The sequence below is a fragment of the Oncorhynchus nerka genome, linkage group LG5 (genome assembly GCF_034236695.1).
Source record: "Oncorhynchus nerka isolate Pitt River linkage group LG5, Oner_Uvic_2.0, whole genome shotgun sequence".
NCBI lineage: Eukaryota > Metazoa > Chordata > Actinopteri > Salmoniformes > Salmonidae > Oncorhynchus > Oncorhynchus nerka.
In genome coordinates this window covers 11,103,879-11,129,690 of record NC_088400.1, presented here as the reverse complement: position 1 = coordinate 11,129,690, position 25,812 = coordinate 11,103,879, and the positions used below count along the sequence as shown (strand labels likewise).

General features: G+C 44.9%; 2 protein-coding genes and 1 pseudogene across 3 annotated transcripts in view; 2 read left to right on the top strand and 1 right to left on the bottom strand.

Moving 5' to 3' along the window:
* LOC115118066 (septin-8-A-like) overlaps positions 1–21,498 on the bottom strand; it is a 41,310-nt gene extending 19,812 nt beyond the window's left edge. For both annotated transcript variants that reach the window (XM_065018361.1, XM_065018362.1), the window contains exons 1-10: positions 21,209–21,498; positions 16,150–16,235; positions 12,780–12,894; positions 12,326–12,521; positions 10,740–10,926; positions 9,683–9,844; positions 9,236–9,332; positions 6,188–6,356; positions 5,486–5,618; positions 2,319–2,500 (exon numbers count right to left, since the gene is read on the bottom strand). In XM_065018361.1, coding sequence (XP_064874433.1) covers positions 2,319–2,500; positions 5,486–5,618; positions 6,188–6,356; positions 9,236–9,332; positions 9,683–9,844; positions 10,740–10,926; positions 12,326–12,521; positions 12,780–12,894; positions 16,150–16,179 — 1,271 coding nt within the window. In that variant the 5' untranslated portion in view covers positions 16,180–16,235; positions 21,209–21,498. The remainder of the gene's footprint in view (positions 1–2,318; positions 2,501–5,485; positions 5,619–6,187; positions 6,357–9,235; positions 9,333–9,682; positions 9,845–10,739; positions 10,927–12,325; positions 12,522–12,779; positions 12,895–16,149; positions 16,236–21,208) is intronic.
* Positions 16,976–19,307, top strand: LOC135571851 (ankyrin repeat domain-containing protein SOWAHA-like; annotated as a pseudogene).
* Positions 21,434–25,183, top strand: LOC115118065 (growth/differentiation factor 9-like). The gene is made up of 3 exons (XM_029646599.2): positions 21,434–21,776; positions 23,951–24,183; positions 24,371–25,183. Exons 1-3 carry the CDS (start codon positions 21,434–21,436, stop codon positions 25,106–25,108), a joined length of 1,314 nt encoding a protein of 437 aa, XP_029502459.1. The 3' UTR covers positions 25,109–25,183.
* Positions 25,184–25,812: the final 629 nt, after the last annotated feature.

Sequence of the window (25,812 nt, the reverse complement as noted above, 5' to 3'; positions counted from 1 at the left end):
CACACACACAGACTGAGACAGAGAGAGAGAGAGACAAGGTAAAGTGAAAAAGGAGAGAGACACACACAGACTGAGACAGAGAGAGAGAGAGACAAGGTAAAGTGAAAAAGGAGAGAGACACACACACAGACTGAGACAGAGAGAGAGAGAGAGACAAGGTAAAGTGAAAAAGGAGAGAGACACACACAGACTGAGACAGAGAGAGAGAGAGACACACACACAGACTGAGACAGAGAGAGAGAGAGAGACAAGGTAAAGTGAAAAAGGAGAGAGACACACACACAGACTGAGACAGAGAGAGAGAGACAAGGTAAAGTGAAAAGGAGAGAGACACACACACAGACTGAGACAGAGAGAGAGAGAGAGACAAGGTAAAGTGAAAAAGGAGAGACACACACACAGACTGAGACAGAGAGAGAGAGAGACAAGGTAAAGTGAAAAGGAGAGAGACACACACACAGACTGAGACAGAGAGAGAGAGAGACAAGGTAAAGTGAAAAAGGAGAGAGACACACACACAGACTGAGACAGAGAGAGAGAGAGACAAGGTAAAGTGAAAAAGGAGAGAGACACACACACAGACTGAGACAGAGAGAGAGAGAGAGACAAGGTAAAGTGAAAAAGGAGAGAGACACACACACAGACTGAGACAGAGAGAGAGAGAGAGACAAGGTAAAGTGAAAAAGGAGAGAGACACACACACAGACTGAGACAGAGAGAGAGAGAGAGAGACAAGGTAAAGTGAAAAGGAGAGAGACACACACACAGACTGAGACAGAGAGAGAGAGAGAGACAAGGTAAAGTGAAAAAGGAGAGAGACACACACACAGACTGAGACAGAGAGAGAGAGAGACAAGGTAAAGTGAAAAAGGAGAGAGACACACACACAGACTGAGACAGAGAGAGAGAGAGACAAGGTAAAGTGAAAAAGGAGAGAGACACACACACAGACTGAGACAGAGAGAGAGAGAGACAAGGTAAAGTGAAAAAGGAGAGAGACACACACACAGACTGAGACAGAGAGAGAGAGAGAGACAAGGTAAAGTGAAAAAGGAGAGAGACACACACAGACTGAGACAGAGAGAGAGAGAGAGACAAGGTAAAGTGAAAAAGGAGAGAGACACACACAGACTGAGACAGAGAGAGAGAGAGAGACAAGGTAAAGTGAAAAAGGAGAGAGACACACACAGACTGAGACAGAGAGAGAGAGAGAGACAAGGTAAAGTGAAAAAGGAGAGACACACACACAGACTGAGACAGAGAGAGAGAGAGAGAGACAAGGTCAAGTGAAAAAGGAGAGACACACACAGACTGAGACAGAGAGAGAGAGAGAGAGACAAGGTAAAGTGAAAAAGGAGAGAGACACACACAGACTGAGACAGAGAGAGAGAGAGAGACAAGGTAAAGTGAAAAAGGAGAGACACACACAGACTGAGACAGAGAGAGAGAGAGAGAGACAAGGTAAAGTGAAAAAGGAGAGACACACACACAGACTGAGACAGAGAGAGAGAGAGAGAGACAAGGTAAAGTGAAAAAGGAGAGACACACACACAGACTGAGACAGAGAGAGAGAGAGAGAGACAAGGTAAAGTGAAAAAGGAGAGACACACACACAGACTGAGACAGAGAGAGAGAGAGAGACAAGGTAAAGTGAAAAAGGAGAGACACACACACAGACTGAGACAGAGAGAGAGAGAGAGACAAGGTAAAGTGAAAAAGGAGAGAGACACACACACAGACTGAGACAGAGAGAGAGAGAGACAAGGTAAAGTGAAAAAGGAGAGAGACACACACAGACTGAGACAGAGAGAGAGAGAGACAAGGTAAAGTGAAAAAGGAGAGAGACACACACACAGACTGAGACAGAGAGAGAGAGAGAGACAAGGTAAAGTGAAAAAGGAGAGAGACACACACACAGACTGAGACAGAGAGAGAGAGACAAGGTAAAGTGAAAAGGAGAGAGACACACACACAGACTGAGACAGAGAGAGAGAGACAAGGTAAAGTGAAAAAGGAGAAAGACACACACAGACTGAGACAGAGAGAGAGAGAGAGACAAGGTAAAGTGAAAAAGGAGAGAGACACACACACAGACTGAGACAGAGAGAGAGAGAGACAAGGTAAAGTGAAAAAGGAGAAAGACACACACACAGACTGAGACAGAGAGAGAGAGAGAGAGAGAGACACACACAGACTGAGACAGAGAGAGAGAGAGAGAGACACACACACAGACTGAGACAGAGAGAGAGAGAGAGAGACAAGGTCAAGTGAAAAAGGAGAAAGACCGAGAGGATAAGTGACAGAAAGAAAATACGTACTTCTTTTTGTCCTTTCTGAACAGTTGTGAGGATCCCTGTAGAGACTGACCCATCAGCGTCTCAGCTGCCACCTTCCTCCTGTTGAATGCGTTCATCTCTTCCTCCAGATCGCTCCTCTTCTCCTCCAGATTCCTCTTCTCCTCCTGGTGCATCCTCTTCAGCTGCTCAAACCTCTCATGGAGCTGGAGAGGAGGGGGAGACAGGTTGGTAACATGTAGGCACTTGGTGCTTTAAAGTCTAATGATACAGTCAGCAGCCCGTCATTCAGGGCATGTGGAGCAGAGCCCCACCTGTTTTCAGGCCCACCCGTTAAGCAAATTATTTTTTTATTTAATTGCCCATTTTGCATGTTATTTTGGCATTAATACATGTCACATATCAGTTTGCAAACAAAGCAAAATTATATTGAGTTAATAAAGCCGCATACAAACATGGTCTCTGTTTAGCTTTCTTGAGTAAGGCAGCTCCAAAATGCAAGTGTTTCAGCCTAGCTCAGTGCTTTCTTTAGTTAAGGCAGCTCCAAAATGCAAGTGTTTCAGCCTAGCTCAGTGCTTTCTTTAGTTAAGGCATCTCCAAAATGCAAGTGTTTCAGCCTAGCGCTGTGCTTTCTTTAGTTAAGGCAGCTCCAAAATGCAAGTGTTTCAGCCTAGCTCAGTGCTTTCTTTAGTTAAGGCATCTCCAAAATGCAAGTGTTTCAGCCTAGCGCTGTGCTTTCTTTAGTTAAGGCAGCTCCAAAATGCAAGTGTTTCAGCCTAGCTCAGTGCTTTCTTTAGTTAAGGCAGCTCCAAAATGCAAGTGTTTCAGCCTAGCTCAGTGCTTTCTTTAGTTAAGGCAGCTCCAAAATGCAAGTGTTTCAGCCTAGCTCAGTGCTTTCTTTAGTTAAGGCAGCTCCAAAATGCAAGTGTTTCAGCCTAGCTCAGTGCTTTCTTTAGTTAAGGCAGCTCCAAAATGCAAGTGTTTCAGCCTAGCTCAGTGCTTTCTTTAGTTAAGGCAGCTCCAAAATGCAAGTGTTTCAGCCTAGCTCAGTGCTTTCTGTGGTGGTTGTTCAGCCTAGCTCAGTGCTTTCTGTGGTGGTTGTTCAGCCTAGCTCAGTGCTTTCTGTGGTGGTTGTTCAGCCTAGCTCAGTGCTTTCTGTGGTGGTTGTTCAGCCTAGCTCAGTGCTTTCTGTGGTGGTTGGGCAGCCAGCGGAAGATACGGAGCGTAGGGGTTGGGAATGTTTTCTAGTTGCGCCGTGACTGGTCCAGTGTTCTGGTCACTCACGGGAACACTACGTCACCGCATAATCTACAGGGAGAGCTGAAAAGTTCAAGCCCTCTTGGGTGCTGCCATAGATTTACATTAGAAGTGCCCATCCAAGAAAGCTGAAGATCATTGGCCACAGATAAAATAACGTCAAATCACGTTTGATTGGACTGATCATGTTAATATCATACTTTCAAAATCTTAGCTAGCAATCTAGACAAGCAGTCATCATTAATCACGTCGACAATCTACTGGCAAATCCTTTTCAATCCTTGTCATACGAAGAGAAATTATAGATACAACGTATCAGTGCTCATTGGCCATTGGAAATAAACATTACACAGCAAGTTGGAAATCACAAATTCAACAATGAGCGTTTTGGAAGGAATCAGTGCCGAACTGCAGGCGTTGCAAAGCAATCACTATTTTGCTTCCCCTGCTATTTGGTGGAGAGGGTGTGTGGTCCAAGTCTGGGTTTAAGGGTCTTTTTTCCAAGCTTTTCTGGCCCACGCAACACCATGGGCCAGAAAATGTTGAATACATTGGCTATTGCTGTCAATCCAGCAAAATTTGTGCCACGTTCAAAACAACTGGAAACTCGGGAACTGGGAAATCTCAGATTTCAGTGACTAAGGGATTTTTTTGTTGTTGCTCCGACTGGGAAAATACACTTTGAACGGGCATCTAACTCAGAATTCCAAGTCAGGAACTCGGGCCTCCTGAGTTCCCAGTTGTCTTGAAAGCACCATAAACCCAGAGAATGACAGACTTTGATGACAAAGTTTCATGACAAAATATGCCAACAAGATGGACCACAGCGCCACCTTCCTGTTCAAGCGAGCACAACACAACAAGGTGAGTCCAAGAATGTCTTGTATGCTGCTGCATAAATGATGTAATATGCCAGGGAGATATGTAAACTGTAGCTAAGAAAGTAATACTAAGTGTATGTTGTGTAGTAAGCTGTTAGTAGCCCATGTGCATCACCCTAATTGAATCATTTTCCCCTTCATAACTTAGCCTACTGTTCTGACTTGGTGGTGCACATGTAGCCTATAGCCTGGTTTAGAGAAATGTTATCATTGAATGTTGTAAGAGCTTTCATTGTCTGCTTATTTGCCCTTTATTTATCCTGCGTTTCTGACTTGGTGTACAGGGCGAACACTAAGAACGGCCCATGTTCTGAATTCTGTCGCTGAACATTTCAAAAGTGCTGAACAAATAGTTATATTGACTACGTCCGTCCTAACTCGCTCATTAATGTCTTAATAGAAATTATGGATGGCCTCTTATCCACTCACTGTCTCCTTATGCCATAGTTTGTACATCTCAATTGTCAGTAGAAACTAAATTGGTTTAAGCAAGTCAGACATATCAGCTGTTTTGTTTTTAAAGTCAGTAAATGAGGCTGAAGTAACGGTTTCTCTGCCAGACAAGGCTCCGCTGATAGCCTGGTGTAACAGTGGTAAGGATTCACCCCATGGGGATGAAAAGAAATCTCTACTGTTGGGATAGCTTTGTAAAGGCCCTAGCAGCTTTATGGGCACTGTTTGTCACCGTTATAGTGCAATTCATGTAAAGTTTAGTGTTGTGTAGTGACTTTGCTGGCATGCGTCAAAAAAAATATATATATATATATTATATATATATAAATGAGCATTTGCATGCTCAAAAATCACCACTGGCAGCAGCACATCCAAGGATGTCTCAGAATGCTACACTGAGCAAACAGTTCAAAACTGTTAGATGCTCCCAAAATGCTCTGTAGACACATGGTCACATGGCTGATTAGATTCTAATGCCCAGTCCAGAAACAACCCAGTCTCATCCCCTAGCCACAGTCTAGAACATGTTCTCAACATGAGGAGCAGAACAATATCATCATCTAAACAAGACAACTCCCAGAAGCACCAATGAATGATTACCTCCCTCTCCTTTTCTTTCAGCTCTGCCTCGGTCTCCTTCACCTTGTTGACAAACATCTGTCTCATCTCGTCCTCCTTATGCTGCAGATCCCCCAGGAACTCTTTCCTCTTGGCCTCATACGTCTCCTGCAGACTGATTGGTGAGGGAAGACAGGGTAGTTACAGTTAAACAGGTATTTTTTAATTTTACCTTTATTTAACCAGGCAAGTCAGTTAAGAACACATTCTTATTTTCAATGACAGCCTGGGAACAGTGGGTTAACTGCCTGTTCAGGGGCAGAACGACAGATTTGTACCTTGTCAGCTCGGGGGTTTGAACTCACAACCTTCCGGTTACTAGTCCAACGCTCTAACCACTAGGCTACGCTGCCGCCGTATACGGTATTAAGGTTTGTATCCCGAATAGCACCCTAAAAGTAGGGCACTATGTAGGAAATAGGGTGCCATTTGGGATGAATCCTATATTTAAATTCTAGAATGTGCATTAGGTCCCTGACTGTTGTGATGTCCATGGGCTTTTTGATGATCTCCAGGGGCCGGTAAGTACTACGTGTTCTGATGCCAGCTTCAGCTGTATTTTGGCTTCCAACACAAGTCTAATTTCAGTTCATATTATTCATATTTGATGACAAACCTTCAGCACATAAAAAAAAAGGTAGACAACCTGCCCGCTATGTATCGTTGAACGAGAGCTGGTCTCACCTAAAGGGTTTGTTGTCGGGGTCTGTGTCTGTGAAGCCCAACTCCTCCAGTTTGCAGCGTCTGTAGAGCTCGTAGTGTCTGGCGTGAGTCTGCTCTCTCAGGTCTTCCATGTTCACTCTCAGCAACATCTCTCTCAGCTTCACAAAATCACAGTGGCTCTCGTTCTCCACTGATGAGCACAACACAGCAGGACTGGGTTATATGGTTGGTTTAATATGGTGAAATACCTTATAGTTTGAAAGGGACTGGTCATTCTATGGCAAGTTAGCAACCATACGTATTTGAGAAAATAACTATTTTATATTAGCATTAATGATATGGGTCTCTAGTGATTGCGTAATATTGATGCATTAATGATATGGGTCTCTAGTGATTGGGTAATATTGATGCATTAATGATATAGGTCTCTAGTGATTGGGTAATATCGATGCATTAATGATATGGGTCTCTAGTGATTGCGTAATATCGATGCATTAATGATATGGGTCTCTAGTGATTGGGTAATATTGATGCATTAATGATATGGGTCTCTAGTGATTGGGTAATATCGATGCATTAATGATATGGGTCTCTAGTGATTGGGTAATATTGATGCATTAATGATATGGGTCTCTAGTGATTGGGTAATATTGATGCATTAATGATATGGGTCTCTGGTGATTGGGTAATATTGATGCATTAATGATATGGGTCTCTAGTGATTGGGTAATATCGATGCATTAATGATATGGGTCTCTAGTGATTGCGTAATATCGATGCATTGATGATGTGTATTCACTTTTCTAGCCCAGACGTATTGATTCTGGGGTCTTGCTCTGTTTGCATCAGTAGTATAGAAAATATGGACTTTTATTGATTACTGTGTGTTCTTATTTGACCTGTTTCTGTGTCGTTCACTTTCCAAATGATTTGTATGGTTCTATAACATTATAATCAATGCACAGGATCAGAGAGATACCTACCCTGTACAGTTCCCCAGGGATACAGGATCAGAGGGATACCTACCCTGTACAGTTCTCCAGGGGTACAGGATCAGAGAGATACCTACCCTGTACAGTTCCCCAGGGGTACAGGATCAATAGAGAGATACCTACCCTGTACAGTTCCCCAGGGGTACAGGATCAATAGAGAGATACCTACCCTGTACAGTTCCCCAAGGGTACAGGATCAATAGAGAGATACCTACCCTGTACAGTTCCCCAAGGGTACAGGATCAATAGAGAGATACCTACCCTGTACAGTTCCCCAGGGATACAGGATCAGAGAGATACCTACCCTGTACAGTTCCCCAGGGGTACAGGATCAGAGAGATACCTACCCTGTACAGTTCTCCAGGGGTACAGGATCAGAGAGATACCTACCCTGTACAGTTCTCCAGGGGTACAGGATCAATAGAGAGATACCTACCCTGTACAGTTCTCCAGGGGTACAGGATCAATAGAGAGATACCTACCCTGTACAGTTCCCCAGGGGTACAGGATCAGAGAGATACCTACCCTGTACAGTTCCCCAGGGGTACAGGATCAATAGAGAGATACCTACCCTGTACAGTTCCCCAGGGGTACAGGATCAGAGAGATACCTACCCTGTACAGTTCCCCAGGGATACAGGATCAGAAAGATACCTACCCTGTACAGTTCCCCAAGGGTACAGGATCAATAGAGAGATACCTACCCTGTACAGTTCCCCAGGGGTACAGGATCAGAGAGATACCTACCCTGTACAGTTCCCCAGGGGTACAACTCCATCATGTCCTCCTCCCAGAGCGCTAAGAACCTTGGCGTGATCCTGGACAACACCCTGTCGTTCTCAACTAACATCAAGGCGGTGGCCCGTTCCTGTAGGTTCATGCTCTACAACATCCGCAGAGTACGACCCTGCCTCACACAGGAAGCGGTGCAGGTCCTAATCCAGGCACTTGTCATCTCCCGTCTGGATTACTGCAACTCGCTGTTGGCTGGGCTCCCTGCCTGTGCCATTAAACCCCTACAACTCATCCAGAACGCCGCAGCCCGTCTGGTGTTCAATCTTCCCAAGTTCTCTCACGTCACCCCGCTCCTCCGCTCTCTCCACTGGCTTCCAGTTGAAGCTCGCATCCGCTACAAGACCATGGTGCTTGCCTACGGAGCTGTGAGGGGAACGGCACCTCAGTACCTCCAGGCTCTGATCAGGCCCTACACCCAAACAAGGGCACTGCGTTCATCCACCTCTGGCCTGCTCGCCTCCCTACCACTGAGGAAGTACAGTTCCCGCTCAGCCCAGTCAAAACTGTTCGCTGCTCTGGCCCCCCAATGGTGGAACAAACTCCCTCACGACGCCAGGACAGCGGAGTCAATCACCACCTTCCGGAGACACCTGAAACCCCACCTCTTTAAGGAATACCTAGGATAGGATAAAGTAATCCTTCTCACCCCCCCCCTTAAAAGACTTAGATGCACTATTGTAAAGTGGCTGTTCCACTGGATGTCATAAGGTGAAAGCACCAATTTGTAAGTCGCTCTGGATAAGAGCGTCTGCTAAATGACTTAAATGTAATGTAAATGTACAGGATCAGAGATATACCTACCCTGTACAGTTCCCCAGGGGTACAGGATCAATAGAGAGATACCTACCCTGTACAGTTCCCCAGGGGTACAGGATCAGAGAGATACCTACCCTGTACAGTTCCCCAGGGGTACAGGATCAGAGAGATACCTACCATGTACAGTTCCCCAGGGGTACAGGATCAGAGAGTTACCTACCCTGTACAGTTCCCCAGGGGTACAGGATCAATAGAGAGATACCTACCCTGTACAGTTCCCCAGGGGTACAGGATCGGAGAGATACCTACCCTGTACAGTTCCCCAGGGGTACAGGATCAATAGAGAGATACCTACCCTGTACAGTTCCCCAGGGGTACAGGATCAGAGAGATACCTACCCTGTACAGTTCCCCAGGGGTACAGGATCAGAGAGATACCTACCATGTACAGTTCCCCAGGGGTACAGGATCAGAGAGTTACCTACCCTGTACAGTTCCCCAGGGGTACAGGATCAGAGAGATACCTACCCTGTACAGTTCCCCAGGGGTACAGTCTGGCTTTCACCATCTTATTACCCACTTTAACCTCCTCAACACTCCCCACCACAGCAAAGGGCAGATGGGCCTGGAACAAAGATTGAATTTAATATATAAACATTTAGTAACACTTTACTAAAGCCTGCAGATACTGAATAATGCATTATGATGCAGTTATAATGCATGATAAGACTGTCATGAACATGTATGACCCCCTTATAATATAATGACTGTAGTTTAAAAACACAAGACCACAGCAAGGTTTCACAAATAAGCTGGTGTTTTTTTGTTTTTGTTTTAAGGCATCGAGGAAGAGGAGGACATCGTTGTCTGACGCAGTAAATCAGGGGCGCAAGCAACCTGATTACAGTGTACAGATGCCTGGCATACACAACTGCATTGTGAGAAGACAAGGGTGTGCATGCGAATCAGACTCACATTCATGGAGGAGTTGATCTCGGTGACAGCCTCGTCCTCAGTGGGGAACTGGTGGATCTGAACACCGTTGCTCACCAACTCTGACATGATCTTGATCTTGAACTTGTGCAGCTCGCTCTTAGATATGGTGTCTGCCTTGGCAATGATGGGGATGATGTTTACCTGGAGTAGAGGGAGGAGCTGCTAGTGCATCATCAGGTCTACTATGGTTTCTATATTGACTCTGGATTTACACAAACGCAAGCGTCAAAAACGCAATGCAGCTCTACTTTGAGATAAAAATGTAACTGGTTGCGCCTGAACCTGAACACCTGTCAGTATCCTTCAGGGGAGCAGAGCCTGAACACCTGTCAGTATCCTTCAGGGGAGCTGAACCTGAACACCTCTCAGTATCCTTCAGGGGAGCTGAACCTGAACACCTGTCAGTATCCTTCAGGGGAGCTGAACCTGAACACCTGTCAGTATCCTTCAGAGGAGCTGAACCTGAACACCTGTCAGTATCCTTCAGGGGAGCTGTGCCTGAACCTGAACACCTGTCAGTATCCTTCAGGGGAGCTGAACCTGAACACCTGTCAGTATCCTTCAGGGGAGCTGAACCTGAACACCTGTCAGTATCCTTCAGGGGAGCTGAACCTGAACACCTGTCAGTATCCTTCAGGGGAGCTGAACCTGAACACCTGTCAGTATCCTTCAGGGGAGCTGAACCTGAACACCTGTCAGTATCCTTCAGGGGAGCTGAACCTGAACACCTGTCAGTATCCTTCAGGGGAGCTGTGCCTGAACACCTGTCAGTATCCTTCAGGGGAGCTGTGCCTGAGCCTGAACACCTGTCAGTATCCTTCAGGGGAGCTGAGCCTGAACACCTGTCAGTATCCTTCAGGGGAGCTGAACCTGAACACCTGTCAGTATCCTTCAGGGGAGCTGCCAGGTGCTGTTCAACGCTTCAGATGCTAACAAATCAGTGTCCAAAAATGTTTTCCAGCAACAGTATATTCCTGCAGGACAGTAAGTATAAAAGCAGCTCCTAATAGAAGAACAAATGCATTTCAAACGTTACCTTGCTGTCCAGTTTCTTCATGGTGACCAGATCCAGTGATTTGAGAGAGTGTCCGGTTGGGGCGATGAAGTAGAGACAGATATGGATCCTGGTGTCATGGTAGTTGAACAGGGAACGTTTGATCTTCATCTCCTCCTGCAGGTAGGTCTCAAACTGGGTGTCGATGTAGTCCACTATGGGTTTGAAGCTGCAGGGCACAGAGAGACCAGGATTTGGGCTTTGGGAATAGGGTCAGTTTCAATTACACGTGAATGGAGTATGTCAGAAAAGCAGGGATTCCTGATTAAATTGGGAACAGTCACATCCCTGAGAAAAGTTCAGATGCAGGGCCTGAAAACATATGTATTTTTATTGAACCTTTAACTAGGCAAGTCATTTAAGAACAGATACATTATTTACTCTCAAGCTCCTTAAAAGTATTTTCACCAGAAAATAAATATCCTAGACAGTTTTCCCTGCTATTCAAGAAACAAATAGTAGAGTATCTGGGTTACAAACCGCAGCAATAATACCATCCCCAAAATGCACTCTTTCCCACTCCCCTGTTGTTGGACCATTCCAGTTCCCTTTCAGATTGCATTAGTTCTACCAATCATCCTCTCCCTTCTCCTGTCTTCCCATTCATTGCTGCACAAAGACCCAAAGCCTTCATTTATGCCAATCCTTTCCATTGTATGTGTGTTGGCTGGAGGGCCACTAGTTGAGAGGGCCTGGGGAGGCTGAATCTCCAGTGTAGGTCTTCTTATATCTACAGCCTGTCTTAACTTCCCAGCTTCAACGTGTTATTTAATGACTGAGCCCAACCTGAACCCCAACCTTGGCTGGAACCCTAACCTCAACACCGGCTTGAACCCTAACCCCAACCCCGGCCTGAACCCTACCCCAACCTTGGCCGGAACCCTACCCCAACCTTGGCTTGAACCCTACCCCAACCTTGGCTTGAACCCTAACCCCAACCTTGGCTGGAACCCTAACCCCAACCTTGGCTTGAACCCTAACCCCAACCTTGGCTTGAACCCTACCCCAACCGTGGCCGGAACCCTACCCCAACCTTGGCTTGAACCCTACCCCAACCTTGGCTTGAACCCTAACCCTAACCCTGGCCTGAACCCTAACCCTAACCCTGGCCTTAACCCTAATCCCGGCCTGAACCCTAACCCTAACCTTGGCCTGAACCCTAACCCCAACCCCGGCCTGAACCCTAACCTTGGCCTGAACCCTAACCCCAACCCCGGCCTGAACCCTACCCCAACCTTGGCCTGAACCCTAACCCTAACCCTGGCCTGAACCCTAACCCCGGCCTGAACCCTACCCCAACCTTGGCCGGAACCCTAACCCCCAGCCTGAACCCCTAACTCCGACCTGAACCCCTAACTCCGACCTGAACCCCTAACTCCGGCCTTGGCCTGAACCCCTAACCCCCGGCCTGAACCCCTAAACCACGGCCTGCACAGTCCTGATGCTATCCATGAGCTAAACATCTCAACCAGAAGTCAGGCAAGGTTATTCATCACGTGAGTGTGGTTCACCAAACCACCTCCTATCCGCCTCGCTAACGAAGCACCCAGCTGTTCCTGCAGTATCACCTCTCCTCCTTGTTGATCTGGTCTCCGAACCCCACGGTGTCGACTACAGTCAGTTTGAGCTGAACGTTGCTCTCCTTCAGGTCATAGGTCCTGGGCCGCAGGTACACACCGTTCTGGTAGTGGCTGGCCTCCTCTGCCTCAAACAGTGTGTTGAACAGCGTGTTCATCAACGTCGACTTCCCTATCCCTGTCTCACCTGAGGTTGGAGAGACAAAAAACTGCAAGTTGAAAGTAAGTAGAAATGAAAAAAAAAGATGAACATTTTAAAAAGATGTGAAAGAGTGAGTGAGAAAATAAAAATGTAGCGACTGAAGATGTTTTAGTCTGGGTACCGAAATGTTCCTGCCTTTAGCTACAGTAGAAATAGACTGGCAGTCAGGCTAGAGTTGTATCTGTAGTGAGAAGTGAGACGTGTTAAGATCTTGAGGTAATGCTGGACACAGATGTAACATACCGACACACAGGATGTTGAAGCAGAATCCCTGTGTGACTGATTTACTGACCAACTGGTCTGGAAGACTGTCAAACCCAACATGGCCGCCCAGCTCCAGGCTACGCTTCTCTTCATTCTGCGGAGAGACAATCACATGTTATAAATGTGTACAAATAAAAAAACAATACTTTTAAAATATTATAATGTCTCCTGAGTGGCACAGCAGTCTAAGACACTGCATCTCAATGCAAGAGGTGTCACTACAGTCCCTGGTTCCAATACAGGCTGTATCACATCCGGACGTGATTGGGAGTCCCATAGGGTGGCGCACAATTGGCCCAGCGTCGTCCGGGTTTGGCCGGTGGAGGCCCTCATTGTAAATAATCATTTGTTTTTAGCTGACGTGCCTAGTTAAATAAAGGTTAAATAAGAGGAGTGATAAACATTGTTTATACTCAAGACCACATACTCCTCCCCAGTTAAGAGCATTTTAGTAAATGATGTTAACCTCCTCCAAAACAAAATGACTGGATACCTGACCTGTAAAGGGTCTCTCTGACTAACAGTCATTCCTTTTAATGCAATAGAATCACTTTATTTTCCAATGTGTCTTTTAGTACTAGATGTGTCTGAATGCCTGACTAATTAAAAAATACATCAAAATAAATCATATTTAACCTTCATTTAACTAGGCAAGTCAGTTAAGAACAAATTATTATTTACAATGACAGAGGATTGGGTTAACTGCCCTGTTCAGGGGCAGAACGACAGATTTTTACCTTGTCAACCAGGGGATTCGATCCAGCAACCTTTCAGCCCAACGCTCTAACCACTAGGCTACCTGCCACCTCCTAATGCTAGACTATATTTAACCCAGGATGAAAGCCTGACTGTAATGCTAGGTTATATTTAACCCAGGATGAAAGCCTGACTGTAATGGTAGGTTATATTTAACCCAGGATGAAAGCCTGACTAATGCTAGGTTATATTTAACCCAGGATGAAAGCCTGACTGTAATGCTAGGTTATATTTAACCCAGGATGAAAGCCTGACTAATGCTAGGTTATATTTAACCCAGGATGAAAGCCTGACTAATGCTAGACTATATTTAACCCAGGATGAAAGCCTGACTGTAATGCTAGGTTATATTTAACCCAGGATGAAAGCCTGACTAATGCTAGGTTATATTTAACCCAGGATGAAAGCCTGACTGTAATGCTAGGTTATATTAAACCCAAGGTGAAAGCCTGAATAATGCTAGGTTATATTTAACCCAGGATGAAAGCCTGACTGTAATGCTAGGTTATATTTAACCCAGGATGAAAGCCTGACTGTAATACTAGATTATATTTAACCCAGGATGAAAGCCTGACTGTAATGCTAGGTTATATTTAACCCAGGATGAAAGCCTGACTAATGCTAGGTTATATTTAACCCAGGACATTAGCATGTAATCCATGTTCCCATTACCAGATACTGAACCATGGCTGTCTTCAGAGTCTGCATCCCAAACGGCACCCTATTCCCTATGTGGTGCACTTCTTCTAACAAGAACCCTATGGGCCCTGGTCAAAAGTAGTGCACTACATAGGGAACAGGGTGCAATGTGAGACAGACCCTGTGCCATCTTCAGAAGCATGTTGTTATTCACAGCACAGAGGGCTGGGACCAGCATGTTGGTATTCACAGCACAGAGGGCTGGGACCAGCATGTTGGTATTCACAGCACAGAGGGCTGGGACCAGCATGTTGGTATTCACAGCACAGAGGGCTGGGACCAGCATGTTGTTATTCTCAGCACAGAGGGCTGGGACCAGCATGTTGGTATTCACTGCACAGAGGGCTGGGACCAGCATGTTGTTATTCACAGCACAGAGGGCTGGGCCCAGCATGTTGGTATTCACAGCACAGAGGGCTGGGCCCAGCATGTTGTTATTCACAGCACAGAGGGCTGGGACCAGCATGTTGGTATTCACAGCACAGAGGGCTGGGCCCAGCATGTTGTTATTCACAGCACAGAGGGCTGGGACCAGCATGTTGGTATTCACAGCACAGAGGGCTGGGCCCAGCATGTTGTTATTCACAGCACAGAGGGCTGGGACCAGCATGTTGGTATTCACAGCACAGAGGGCTGGGCCCAGCATGTTGTTATTCACAGCACAGAGGGCTGGGACCAGCATGTTGGTATTCACAGCACAGAGGGCTGGGCCCAGCATGTTGTTATTCACAGCACAGAGGGCTGGGCCCAGCATGTTGTTATTCACAGCACAGAGGGCTGGGACCAGCATGTTGTTATTCACAGCACAGAGGGCTGGGACCAGCATGTTGTTATTCACAGCACAGAGGGCTGGACATGAGGACAAGGATGAGCTCAACACAACAGTCATCTGTACCACTGGCCCAGTGCTCCACACACACACAAAGATCCTTCTGTGTAGCTGTTATTTCACAGGGTGAGGAGATCCATGTCTCCTGCCCTTAAAAATCACCCTTAACAAAACCCAATCTGTCATCCGCTTCACATCCATGTGCCGTAGTGTGTGTGTGCGGTGAAAACTGAATTACAGGGATGAATTGAATCACTATGAGGTCAGAATGACAGTTGGCTACCGTTATTAACAAACACGGAAAGGATATCATGTGTTGACAGACACACACGTCCTCAGTGTGTGTTCCTATAGTGTTTAACTGAGGATTAGCGCAGTTCCCTTATGGAGAGACAAGTGGCTGCTAATTACCTACTTATTAGGTTATCCCCAGGTTACCTTCAATTCACAACAACTCAAACTAACTAGCCTCTTAGCTAGGGTTGCACTGAAACGTTAACTCTCCCTCCTTTCATTGCAGCGATGTAGTTACTGTGTATCAACCCTATTTCCTCCACAAAACATGCAATATCTGCGCGGCTACAATAAACAAGTTCCACAACTGTTACAATGTTTCACTGACAGTGGAAAGTGATACATATGTGGACCGAATTGATACAATGTAGCATTGCGTGGCTATTGGATTAATATCTGAGTGACAGCACAGTGAGGTGTCGAGATTTTTTTTTTTTTTTTTTTTACAGCAATATCAGAGTGCAACGACTGAAATGACTCAATTGCATACCTCGCATCAATTAACATTGTATAAGTAACCTAGAATAGGATTGAAATAATTATGCGTCAATAGTAGGCTACCGTTCTCCAAATGCTATCTAGCCTACGGGAAAGAAATCACTGCTCTCCCCGTGTTAATGATACCCAACATTAGCTGCTGCATACGCGCCTAATCATCTCCTACTTAATACCTCCATATAGCAGTAGACACACTAACGTAGGCTATGCATAATGCACTAGGCTGTTTATTCACGACTTTTGTGAAACGCAGCAAATCTCTAGGCTACTTACAGCGAAGATGTCTATGTCCGTGGCGGCCATCGTGAAGAAGAGAAGCGTGGGGAGTAGAATTGATGAGGAGCTGTCTTCATCGGGACCTGGTGGGGTTGACAGTGGAACAGCTCAATTCATTCAATATGGCTACTTTGTGGCAACACCCCCTATATGCTGAAATGGAATTAGTTAAAGCCTCACATGCAGTAAGACTGTTGCTCTGTACATAATGGAGCCTCTATTGCTCTGATTTGGTACTGTAGAGGGGAGACAAATGACCCGCTTTAGTTTCCATGAGAACAGGTTTAAGAACGGAGAAACACAGACAGACCCTCTGCGCGGTGTTGGTCTGGTCCGGATGATAAGATGTAAATACAGAAGTTGGAGAACAATAATGCCAATAGTCAATGCCCTGAAAAAAAGATGCTCCACCCGTTATACATCAAGCATGCATTATGACTTTGTTACAACAAGGCTAATAACAGGTGTTTTATGAACTGGCACAATAACAAAAACTATTCTGCTAAAGAAAACCAAGGTGGAAAACTAGACTGGACTACGATAATATGGAATATATCCGCTCTCTCTAAACTGGGAGAAGAAAAGTGGATGATACTGAAACGTGAACGCGCATATGGCGCTCACCGGTCGGTCTGGCACCCTTGGCGTGCACTGCAAAGATATTCTAATTTCCCATTAAAAATATTTTGTCTCGGCACCGGAAACAGCAGGTAGTGGTGGTGGGGGACCCTCGACGCATCATCATAGAAGACGACCGACGGGACAGTCGGTGAGCGGAGAGTTTCAGAACAACATTTTCCCGCTATCTGGGAAGAGGTGAACAATGAACAATCTGTATTTGACTATATAAACTATTTAGACTTATTTGTTGGAGCACGGTGGAGCAAAGTGAATCATTCGGATTTGCTGAATACTTTTAAACCTCAGATGGATTGCAGTGATCCTGTGGAAAAGAAGCACAATAGAGATATATTCAAGACAATTATCCACATCGTGTTCGTCAAACAGATCGATGATGTCGAGTTTTGTCGTTGTAAAGGAAAGGTTTCACGACTTTGTGAAAGGAGGAATGGATTTAACCACTGAAAAGTCGGATTTGGACGAGAATATTTGCCGTGACATTTCCAAATCTGGTAAAATACTGAACTCTGACAATTAAAGCACAATTCATATTGTGCTTCAATAATAAATGGAAATAGCTTTTAAGATAATTTAAAACGTATGCCTCTGCATATAAATGAATTAGGAGGATGCCCCAATGCGCGCCCTGCAGGTTATGTGGGTGCCATTAGGTCACGTAAGCCTATCATACATTCTTATCAAGAACCCCCCCCCCACAATCAAGATACTGAATGTTTCAGCTGATCAAGGGATCAGAAAAACTGGAAAAACTACTGACCCTGTGTTTGCTATAGTGGCAGTGAAATCTCCACCACAGACAAGAACCAGTACTGGGATAAAGTGTCTATGAGACAGAAAATGTGAGAGATTCCAAGCACGTTGGCACAGATCTCCCGCTCCTCTACCACCAGAGGCAGCAGTGACTCCTAAACACCCTGGCAGAGTGAGCTCAGAGTGGGGTACAGTCACCTACACCTCCCCTGGGCCTTACATCAGACATCCAGAGCTAGGAGAGACACCACAAACATCAAATCAAATGTATTTATAAAGCCCTTCGTACATCAGCTGATATCTCAAAGTTCTGTACAGAAACCAGGCCTAAAACCCCAAACAGCAAGCAATGCAGGTGTAGAAGCACAAACATCTGTCTTTCCACAGCTGAAGAGAACCCCAAACAAGGGGATGATGTCAAGGATGTCAATAAGTACTCTGAGTCTCAGTCTCCACAGCTGAGGAGAACCCCAAACAAGGGGATGATGTCAAGGATGTCAATAAGTACTCTGAGTCTCAGTCTCCACAGCTGAGGAGAATCCCAAACAAGGGGATGATGTCAAGGATGTCAATAAGTACTCTGAGTCTCAGTCTCCACAGCTGAGGAGAATCCCAAACAAGGGGATGATGTCAAGGATGTCAATAAGTACTCTGAGTCTCAGTCTCCACAGCTGAGGAGAACCCCAAACAAGGGGATGATGTCAAGGATGTCAATAAGTACACTGAGTCTCAGTCTCCACAGCTGAAGAGAACCCCAAACAAGGGGATGATGTCAAGGATGTCAATAAGTACTCTGAGTCTCAGTCTCCACAGCTGAAGAGAACCCCAAACAAGGGGATGATGTCAAGGATGTCAATAAGTACTCTGAGTCTCAGTCTCCACAGCTGAAGAGAACCCCAAACAAGGGGATGATGTCAAGGATGTCAATAAGTACTCTGAGTCTCAGTCTCCACAGCTGAAGAGAACCCCAAACAAGGGGATGATGTCAAGGATGTCAATAAGTACTCTGAGTCTCAGTCTCCACAGCTGAAGAGAACCCCAAACAATGGGATGATGTCAAGGATGTCAATAAGTACTCTGAGTCTCAGTCTCCACAGCTGAAGAGAATCCCAAACAAGCTCCTGAAACAGGGCGACGGACACCACCAATGATCTCACCAAGGTTACCAATAAGGATGCCAATAAGTACTCTGATCAATCTATTCCTTTGGAAGCTGTAGGTCATGAGTGGCTGGTGAAGTCTGCTGCCGGTCTCTGGAGACATGTCTACAGTCTGCTGTTACAGGATCCGCCGCTGACCGAGAAGAAAGATTTCATCTCGGGTTTCACTGCCCTCCACTGGGCGGCAATACAGACATGGTCCGCAACATCCTGGACATCTCCAAAAAGAGAGGCACGGAGGTAGACGTCAACAGCAGAACACAGGCAGGTTATTTTTATTTTACCTTTATTTAACTAGGCAAGTCGGTTAAGAACAAATTATTATTTTCAATGACAGCCTAGGAACTGCCTGTTCGGGGGCAGAACGACAGATTTGTACCTAGTCAGCTCGGGAGTTTGAACTTGCAACCTTCTGGTTACTAGTCCAACGCTCTAACCACTAGGCTACCCTGCCGCACCTATCAACAGCAAGGTTATACTCCTCTACACGTCGCTGTCATACACAGACACGATGGAGTCATAACCTTGCTGGCGAGAGACTATGGAGTGAATACACTGAGCAGACTGATGGGACAAAGGAGGAGACAAACACCATGCTGTTGAAGACACAGAGGATGACAGAAAGCATGGGCTGATAATGTTTTGCAGCTTTTTGGCACATCAGCTGCTTACTCGTTTAAGTCAGCTCCCTTCAGTTGCTGAACCTGCCATAGAGAGCCTTGACCAAAATGACGATGACCCACTCTTTCTGTGAGCCAGCGTAGCCTGTGTGTGTGTGTGTGGAGGGGGGTCTGGAAAAAACAACAATTAACCTGAATTAGGGCCAGACTAGTTACCATAATGTTCTCATGTTGCCATTGACAGTTTTTTCTATTGTCTCTTTTTGGTCAATTTAGATTGTTAATATAGATTATATACAAAAAAATGTAAAAAATGTTATGGTTAAAAATGTTCATGTTTTACTGTGACTTGTTGTAGGCTCCTAAGTGGACCATAAGGTTAAAAACCAAACCAAATTTAGAAAACTAAACTAAAAATAATTAAATAATAAACTAAAAAACTAAGTAGCTCCGCCAGAGTGTCTCTTTTGGGTCACTTTTGCCGGTCACACGCCCGGATAAAGGGTTGGAATTGTGACAATAAAAAAAACAAAGAATCTACAGAAGAAAGTTCATTTGTAGTTCTGAACATATTTAGGGTGTTTTTTTAACGCACTTTTTGTCTCTCCCACGACGTTATTCCTCTCTCCTACAGCTCTATCACAATTACATCCACTTGGCCCGATTATGCAAATTATGCGATGACGTCACTTACTGATTTCTTGCGACTTTTAGGACAGCCAATAGCTACTTTCCTTACTGAGGAGTTGGCAACACTGATTTAGGGGCTTCATATCAAAGGGGATGAATACATATACAAGCGCCACTTTTCCGTTTTTTCCCCCCTATTTTACCAATTTTGTGTATGTCCATTACATGAAATCCAAATAAAAATACATTTAAATTACAGGTTGTAATGCAACAAAATAGGAAAAAACGCCAAGGGGGATGAATACTTTTGCAAGGCACTGTACTTGGATCACCTCATCCTTGTAAAACAGAAAACCTTTGGGTTTAAATAAATAAAAATCAATCTTTGCAGTGTAAAAACGTTTACATGTAATCAGCACAATGTTAAACTTTAACATACTTTTATAACAGCTTTCTACCCCATAAACTCATATGGCACTGAGCTGAGAACTGGCAAATGCCTCCTGCAGTAAAAACAACAACATACTTTTCCTGTATGTATGTATGTATGTATGTATGTATGTATGTATGTATGTGTGTATGTATGTATGTATGTGTGCATGTATGTATGTATGTATGTATGTATGTATGTATGTATGTATGTATGTGTGCATGTATGTATGTACCTTTTTATTTAACTTGGCAAGCCAGTTAAGAACAAATTCTTATTTTCAATGACGGCCTAGGGACGTACACACAGAAGAATTTGAGAATTCTTGAAATTTGTTCTTAACTGACTTGCCAAGTTAAATATAAAGGTAGTTAGGTAAGTAGGTAGATAGATAGGTAGATAGGTAGATACGTACATACATACATACATACATACATACATACATACATACATACATACATACATACATACATACATACATACATACAATGAGGTTATAATAATTCATACTGAGAAATTCTTTAAATTAAAATTCCCTAAACAAAAATAAGTAATATTTTTTTATATATATTTTTACAATTTGAAATGAAAACAATCACAGTAAGGTACTTATTGTTACCCAGAAATGATTTGATATTGAGATAAAAACGTCAAGTGGAAGAGTTGGAGACAGAAATACAATACACAAGGAGGTACGGACAGACAGAGTATCAGTACAAGCCCACCCTGACACAATTGGCCTTCTGATGGAAGTAGATTTTTTGTGGCCACAGTTAAATATTTACGGTATTTATGACTTGGTTAATTACAAGGATGGTGCTCACCTGTAATCAGCTTATAAAAATCAGTCCTTCTACGATGCACTGGCACCTGAAGTTGCTCCTTCGGAACGGTTCATATTTCTACATCTGTGTACAGACATTACCGTCCAAGGACCTTCACATTTTCGACGTAAGAGTTGATTGCGCACACCTGTTCAATTTGAGAGACTCGTGTATAGGTTGGTTGACTTGAGAGCGTTCTCCAGCAAGTTGACGGATTGATTTACAATGGAGACTCCCTTCCACTTGACCTCTGTTTTACTACAACTCTTGATCAGCGGCCTTTCACTTGGATCGTCCCCGACTACGTCAAATCTAGCTGACGAGTTTGGCGATTCCGTTTTATACCAACATGGCAGTATCTTGTCACCCCTTCTGAAGGCGCTGACCGCACAGGGAGATCCTTGGCGATCCACCCCAGTAATGAGACCCGAGTCGAGATATGTTCGATACATGAAACGACTGTACAGGATATCTTCAAGACACGAGAGGAGTTCGGAAGGGAACAACCACTTGTACAACACAGTTCGACTTATAACACCGCGGGATGAGTGCCTGGAGCAAAGCAAAGGTGAGTTTTGGGTAAACCATTTTTTTTTTAAACATGGAAGGCCTATCTTACATTGGGACACTAATTTAAAACAGTGTACAAAACATTAGGAATACCTGCTCTTTCCATGACCGACTGATCGGGTGAAAGCTATGATTCCTTATTGATGTCACTTGTTAAATCCACTTCAATCAGTGTAGATGGAGAGAAGAGGCGTTTTAAAGGACTTTTAAGCCTTAAGACATGAGCTGTGTTCGAATACTCATACTAACCATACTGTTGTGACAAATTGAGTCTAAAATGCTTATTGGTCATAGTATGGATATAGTTACTATGCCAAAAGTTACCAGCTGTCATACTAAGTTCACCAAAAGACAGTGAAGCAGTGGACACTTAAGTGCTTTTAGGGCCCATAATGCAGTTCTTCAGAAAATAGTGTGGCTTCAATGTTTTCAGATTTGTAGAAAATATGCAACCAAAGTCCGACGAGAGCAGTTACAGATTCATTGCTCAGTGGAACAGTTGGAGGACCAGGAGACATCAGGGAAGAGCAACCAGGAGACATCAGGGAAGAGCAACCAGGAGACATCAGGGAAGAGCAACCAGGAGACTTCAGGGAAGAGCAACCAGGAGACTTCAGGGAAGAGCAACCAGGAGACCTCAGGGAAGAGCAACCAGGAGACCTCAGGGAAGAGCAACCAGGAGACATCAGGGAAGAGCAACCAGGAGACCTCAGGGAAGAGCAACCAGGAGACCTCAGGGAAGAGCAACCAGGAGACCTCAGGGAAGAGCAACCAGGAGACCTCAGGGAAGAGCAACCAGGAGACATCAGGGAAGAGCAACCAGGAGACATCAGGGAAGAGCAACCAGGAGACATCAGGGAAGAGCAACCAGGAGACCTCAGGGAAGAGCAACCAGGAGACCTCAGGGAAGAGCAACCAGGAGACCTCAGGGAAGAGCAACCAGGAGACCTCAGGGAAGAGCAACCAGGAGACCTCAGGGAAGAGCAACCAGGAGACCTCAGGGAAGAGCAACCAGGATACCTCAGGGAAGAGCAACCAGGAGACCTCAGGGAAGAGCAACCAGGAGACCTCAGGGAAGAGCAACCAGGAGACATCAGGGAAGAGCACCCTTCTCCAGCGTACCAGTGGCCGTTGAAGGTGTGCATTTGCCCACCAAAGTTGGATACGATGCCGAACTGCAGTCAGGTCAAGACCCTGGTGAGGACGACGAGCACGCAGATGAGCTTCCCTGAGGGTTTGACAGTTTTGTCACCAGGGTGACCAGTTTGTGCAGAAATTCTTCAGTTGTGCGAGCCCACAGTTTTGTCAGCCGTCCAGGTGGCTGGTCTCAGACGATCCTGCAGGTTTAGAAACCGGATGTGGAGGTCCTGGCATGGCTACATGTGGTCTGCAGTTATGAGTCCGGTTGGACGTACTGCCAAATTCTCGAAAACGTTGGAGGTGGCTTATGGTAGAGAAATGAACAGCTCTGGTGGACATTTATGCAGTAAGCATGCTAATTGAACGCTCTGTTATCTGTGGTATTGTTGTGACACAACTGCACTTTTTTTTCAATGGCCTTTTGTTGTCCACAGCACAAGGCACACCTGAGTAATGATCATGCTCTTTTTGATATGCCACACCTGTCAGGTGGATGGATTATCTTTGAGAAGGAGAAATACTCACTAACAGGGATGTAAACAAATTTGTGCACAGAACTTGAGAGAAATAAGCTATTTGTGTGTATGGGGAAATGGGTTTTATTTCAGCTCAGGGAACATGGGACCAACACTTTAGATGTTGCGTTCTAGGTTTTTGTGCAGTGTATATTAATTGATATTTTTAGGCCATTGAAGTTGACACTTGGTTTTACCTCAGGCCTTTACTCTTCCCATGTTTTTAGAGCATATTTAGGCCTGACCTATAGTCTTCATTAGGCTACTAAAGAGGTTGTCACAGTTCTACCAAAGATGGTTATTAAATGAAGATGTCCTACTCAGGCCATTTACCATTTAATTTTTAAATGTCACAGTTCCGTTCTGCTTAAGGGGTGTCTCTCCCATAGGCACCAATGCATTAGCAGCTGTGTCTGGTCTGCTTAGTTTGACTGTATACGAAGCAGAAAAAAAGGAGTGAATGAGATGTATCTGGTTCTACTTCTTATAGTCCTACATTTCCCATGTTTCCCTTCAGAGTTCTTCATGCAAGACCTCTCCTACAATTTGGGCCGTGTCAGAGCCAAGGAGCAGCTCCTGAAATCTGTCCTGCTATACTCCTTCGACCGAGAGCAGGCCATGTTCATGACTAACCAATGTTACCAAGATGTGAAAGAGCAGGATACCCACAATCAGTGTCCTCTCTGCCCAAGCACCCATCACTCGGTTAACTTCCTGTTCCACACGGACCGCAGGAGGAAGTGGGTTGAGGTGATTTTTGGTTTAATTCAATGCAAAAAAACATTTTGTTACCTCAGGAAAATTGTATAAGGACTATAAAGGGCTATATTTGATCATTTTTTAAAAGCACAATTTAACAACCTATGTGGATACACTGCATTTACAATCGGAGGATGTTAAACCACAATGCTAACTTATTTTCATTGTGGCCCTCAAGGTGGACATCACAGCTTTCCTCCGCCCTCTCATCCAGTCCCACAAGAAGGACATTCACCTACTGCTCAACCTGACCTGTGTGGAGGGCAGAGGCAGGGAGGCTAAGGCTGGAGGAGAGGAGTGGAGCGCTAGGAGCCCCATGGAGCTCCACCTAAGGTCTCCGTCCTTGCTGCTGTACCTCAACGACACCAGCGAGCTGGCTCACCAAAGATGGCTGCCCACCACGTCACAAGGTCATCCGAGGTCTGCCAATGAGGTGGACACCTTAGCGAGCCTGGCGGAGTTCAAACCAGAGCAAAGGATCATCCGGAGCGAGAGGAGGCGGCTGAGGAGAGAATCTCCATATCTGTCGACGAACAACGCCGGAGACCAAACGAGCACGAAGACCTTCCTCCCGGACCTCCTCCCGAGTTCTGACTTCCCTACGAGCGACTGTGCCTTGTACGACTTCAGAGTGAGCTTCAGTGAGCTCAAACTGAGCCATTGGATCATTTTCCCCCACAGGTACAACCCAAGGTACTGTAAAGGCACCTGTCCCAGGGCTGTGGGGTTCATCTACGGCTCCCCCAGACACACCTTCTTCCAGAACATGATCTACCACAAACTGGACTCTTCTGTGCCAAGACCTTCCTGTGTTCCTTCAGAGTACAACCCCCTGAGTGTTTTAACCCTTGAAGCTGACTCCCTCGCCTACAAGGAGTTAGATGAAATGATCGCTACGAGGTGCACATGTCGCTAAAGTCCCACCTCCAGGGTCGGGCTCAATTCCATTTCAATCTAAATTGAAGTTCCAATTGTTCTAAATACTTTTCAATGTAAAAAAAAATATATATAGATATACACTTGGTCCAGCTGATCTGGAAAGTGACTGAATTGAAATGGAATTGACCCCTACCTACCTTCCTGCCTGATGACGTTTTACCAGCCTCAACACTTTGACTGTTAACCTACCTACTGCTTTGACTGCCACTCGACTTATTCCACCCTCAAGCGCTTGACTTCAATTACTTCCTCACATTAATTGGCTATTGTAACATCCTGGTCTTGTGACTTCATGTCAAAACATCCGTGTCTTTGTCAAAACATCAGTGCGTTGAGTTTGATTTGATCTAGAACAGATGTATTTACTCACTTGCCAAAGTATTTTTTGATCTAAATGGAAGATGTGGCATTATTTTCTCTTTGTTTATGTGAAGTGATAGGAGGAATGTTGTGAAGATGTCGTGTTTGTCATCTGCTTTTGCAATGTGTTGACATGCACGGATTGATATTTTACAAATTCATTTGATATAATTTATTATTAATATGATTTAAGTTATTTTTGTTAATTTATTTTGGGTGTTTTGTCATTATTCTTTCACACTAACTGGTACATTTTAAGTACATCTGTTCTGGACAAAATATTGTTTTAAAGTAGTCCTATATACTCGTCTCAAACACTTT

Coding starts and splice junctions, on each gene's coding strand:
- LOC115118065 (XM_029646599.2), top strand. CDS start 21,434: ATGGAGACTCCCTTCCACTTGACCTCTGTTTTACTACAACTCTTGATC. Junction 21,777..23,950: donor GTGCCTGGAGCAAAGCAAAG/GTGAGTTTTGGG, acceptor GTTTCCCTTCAG/AGTTCTTCATGCAAGACCTC. Junction 24,184..24,370: donor GCAGGAGGAAGTGGGTTGAG/GTGATTTTTGGT, acceptor GTGGCCCTCAAG/GTGGACATCACAGCTTTCCT.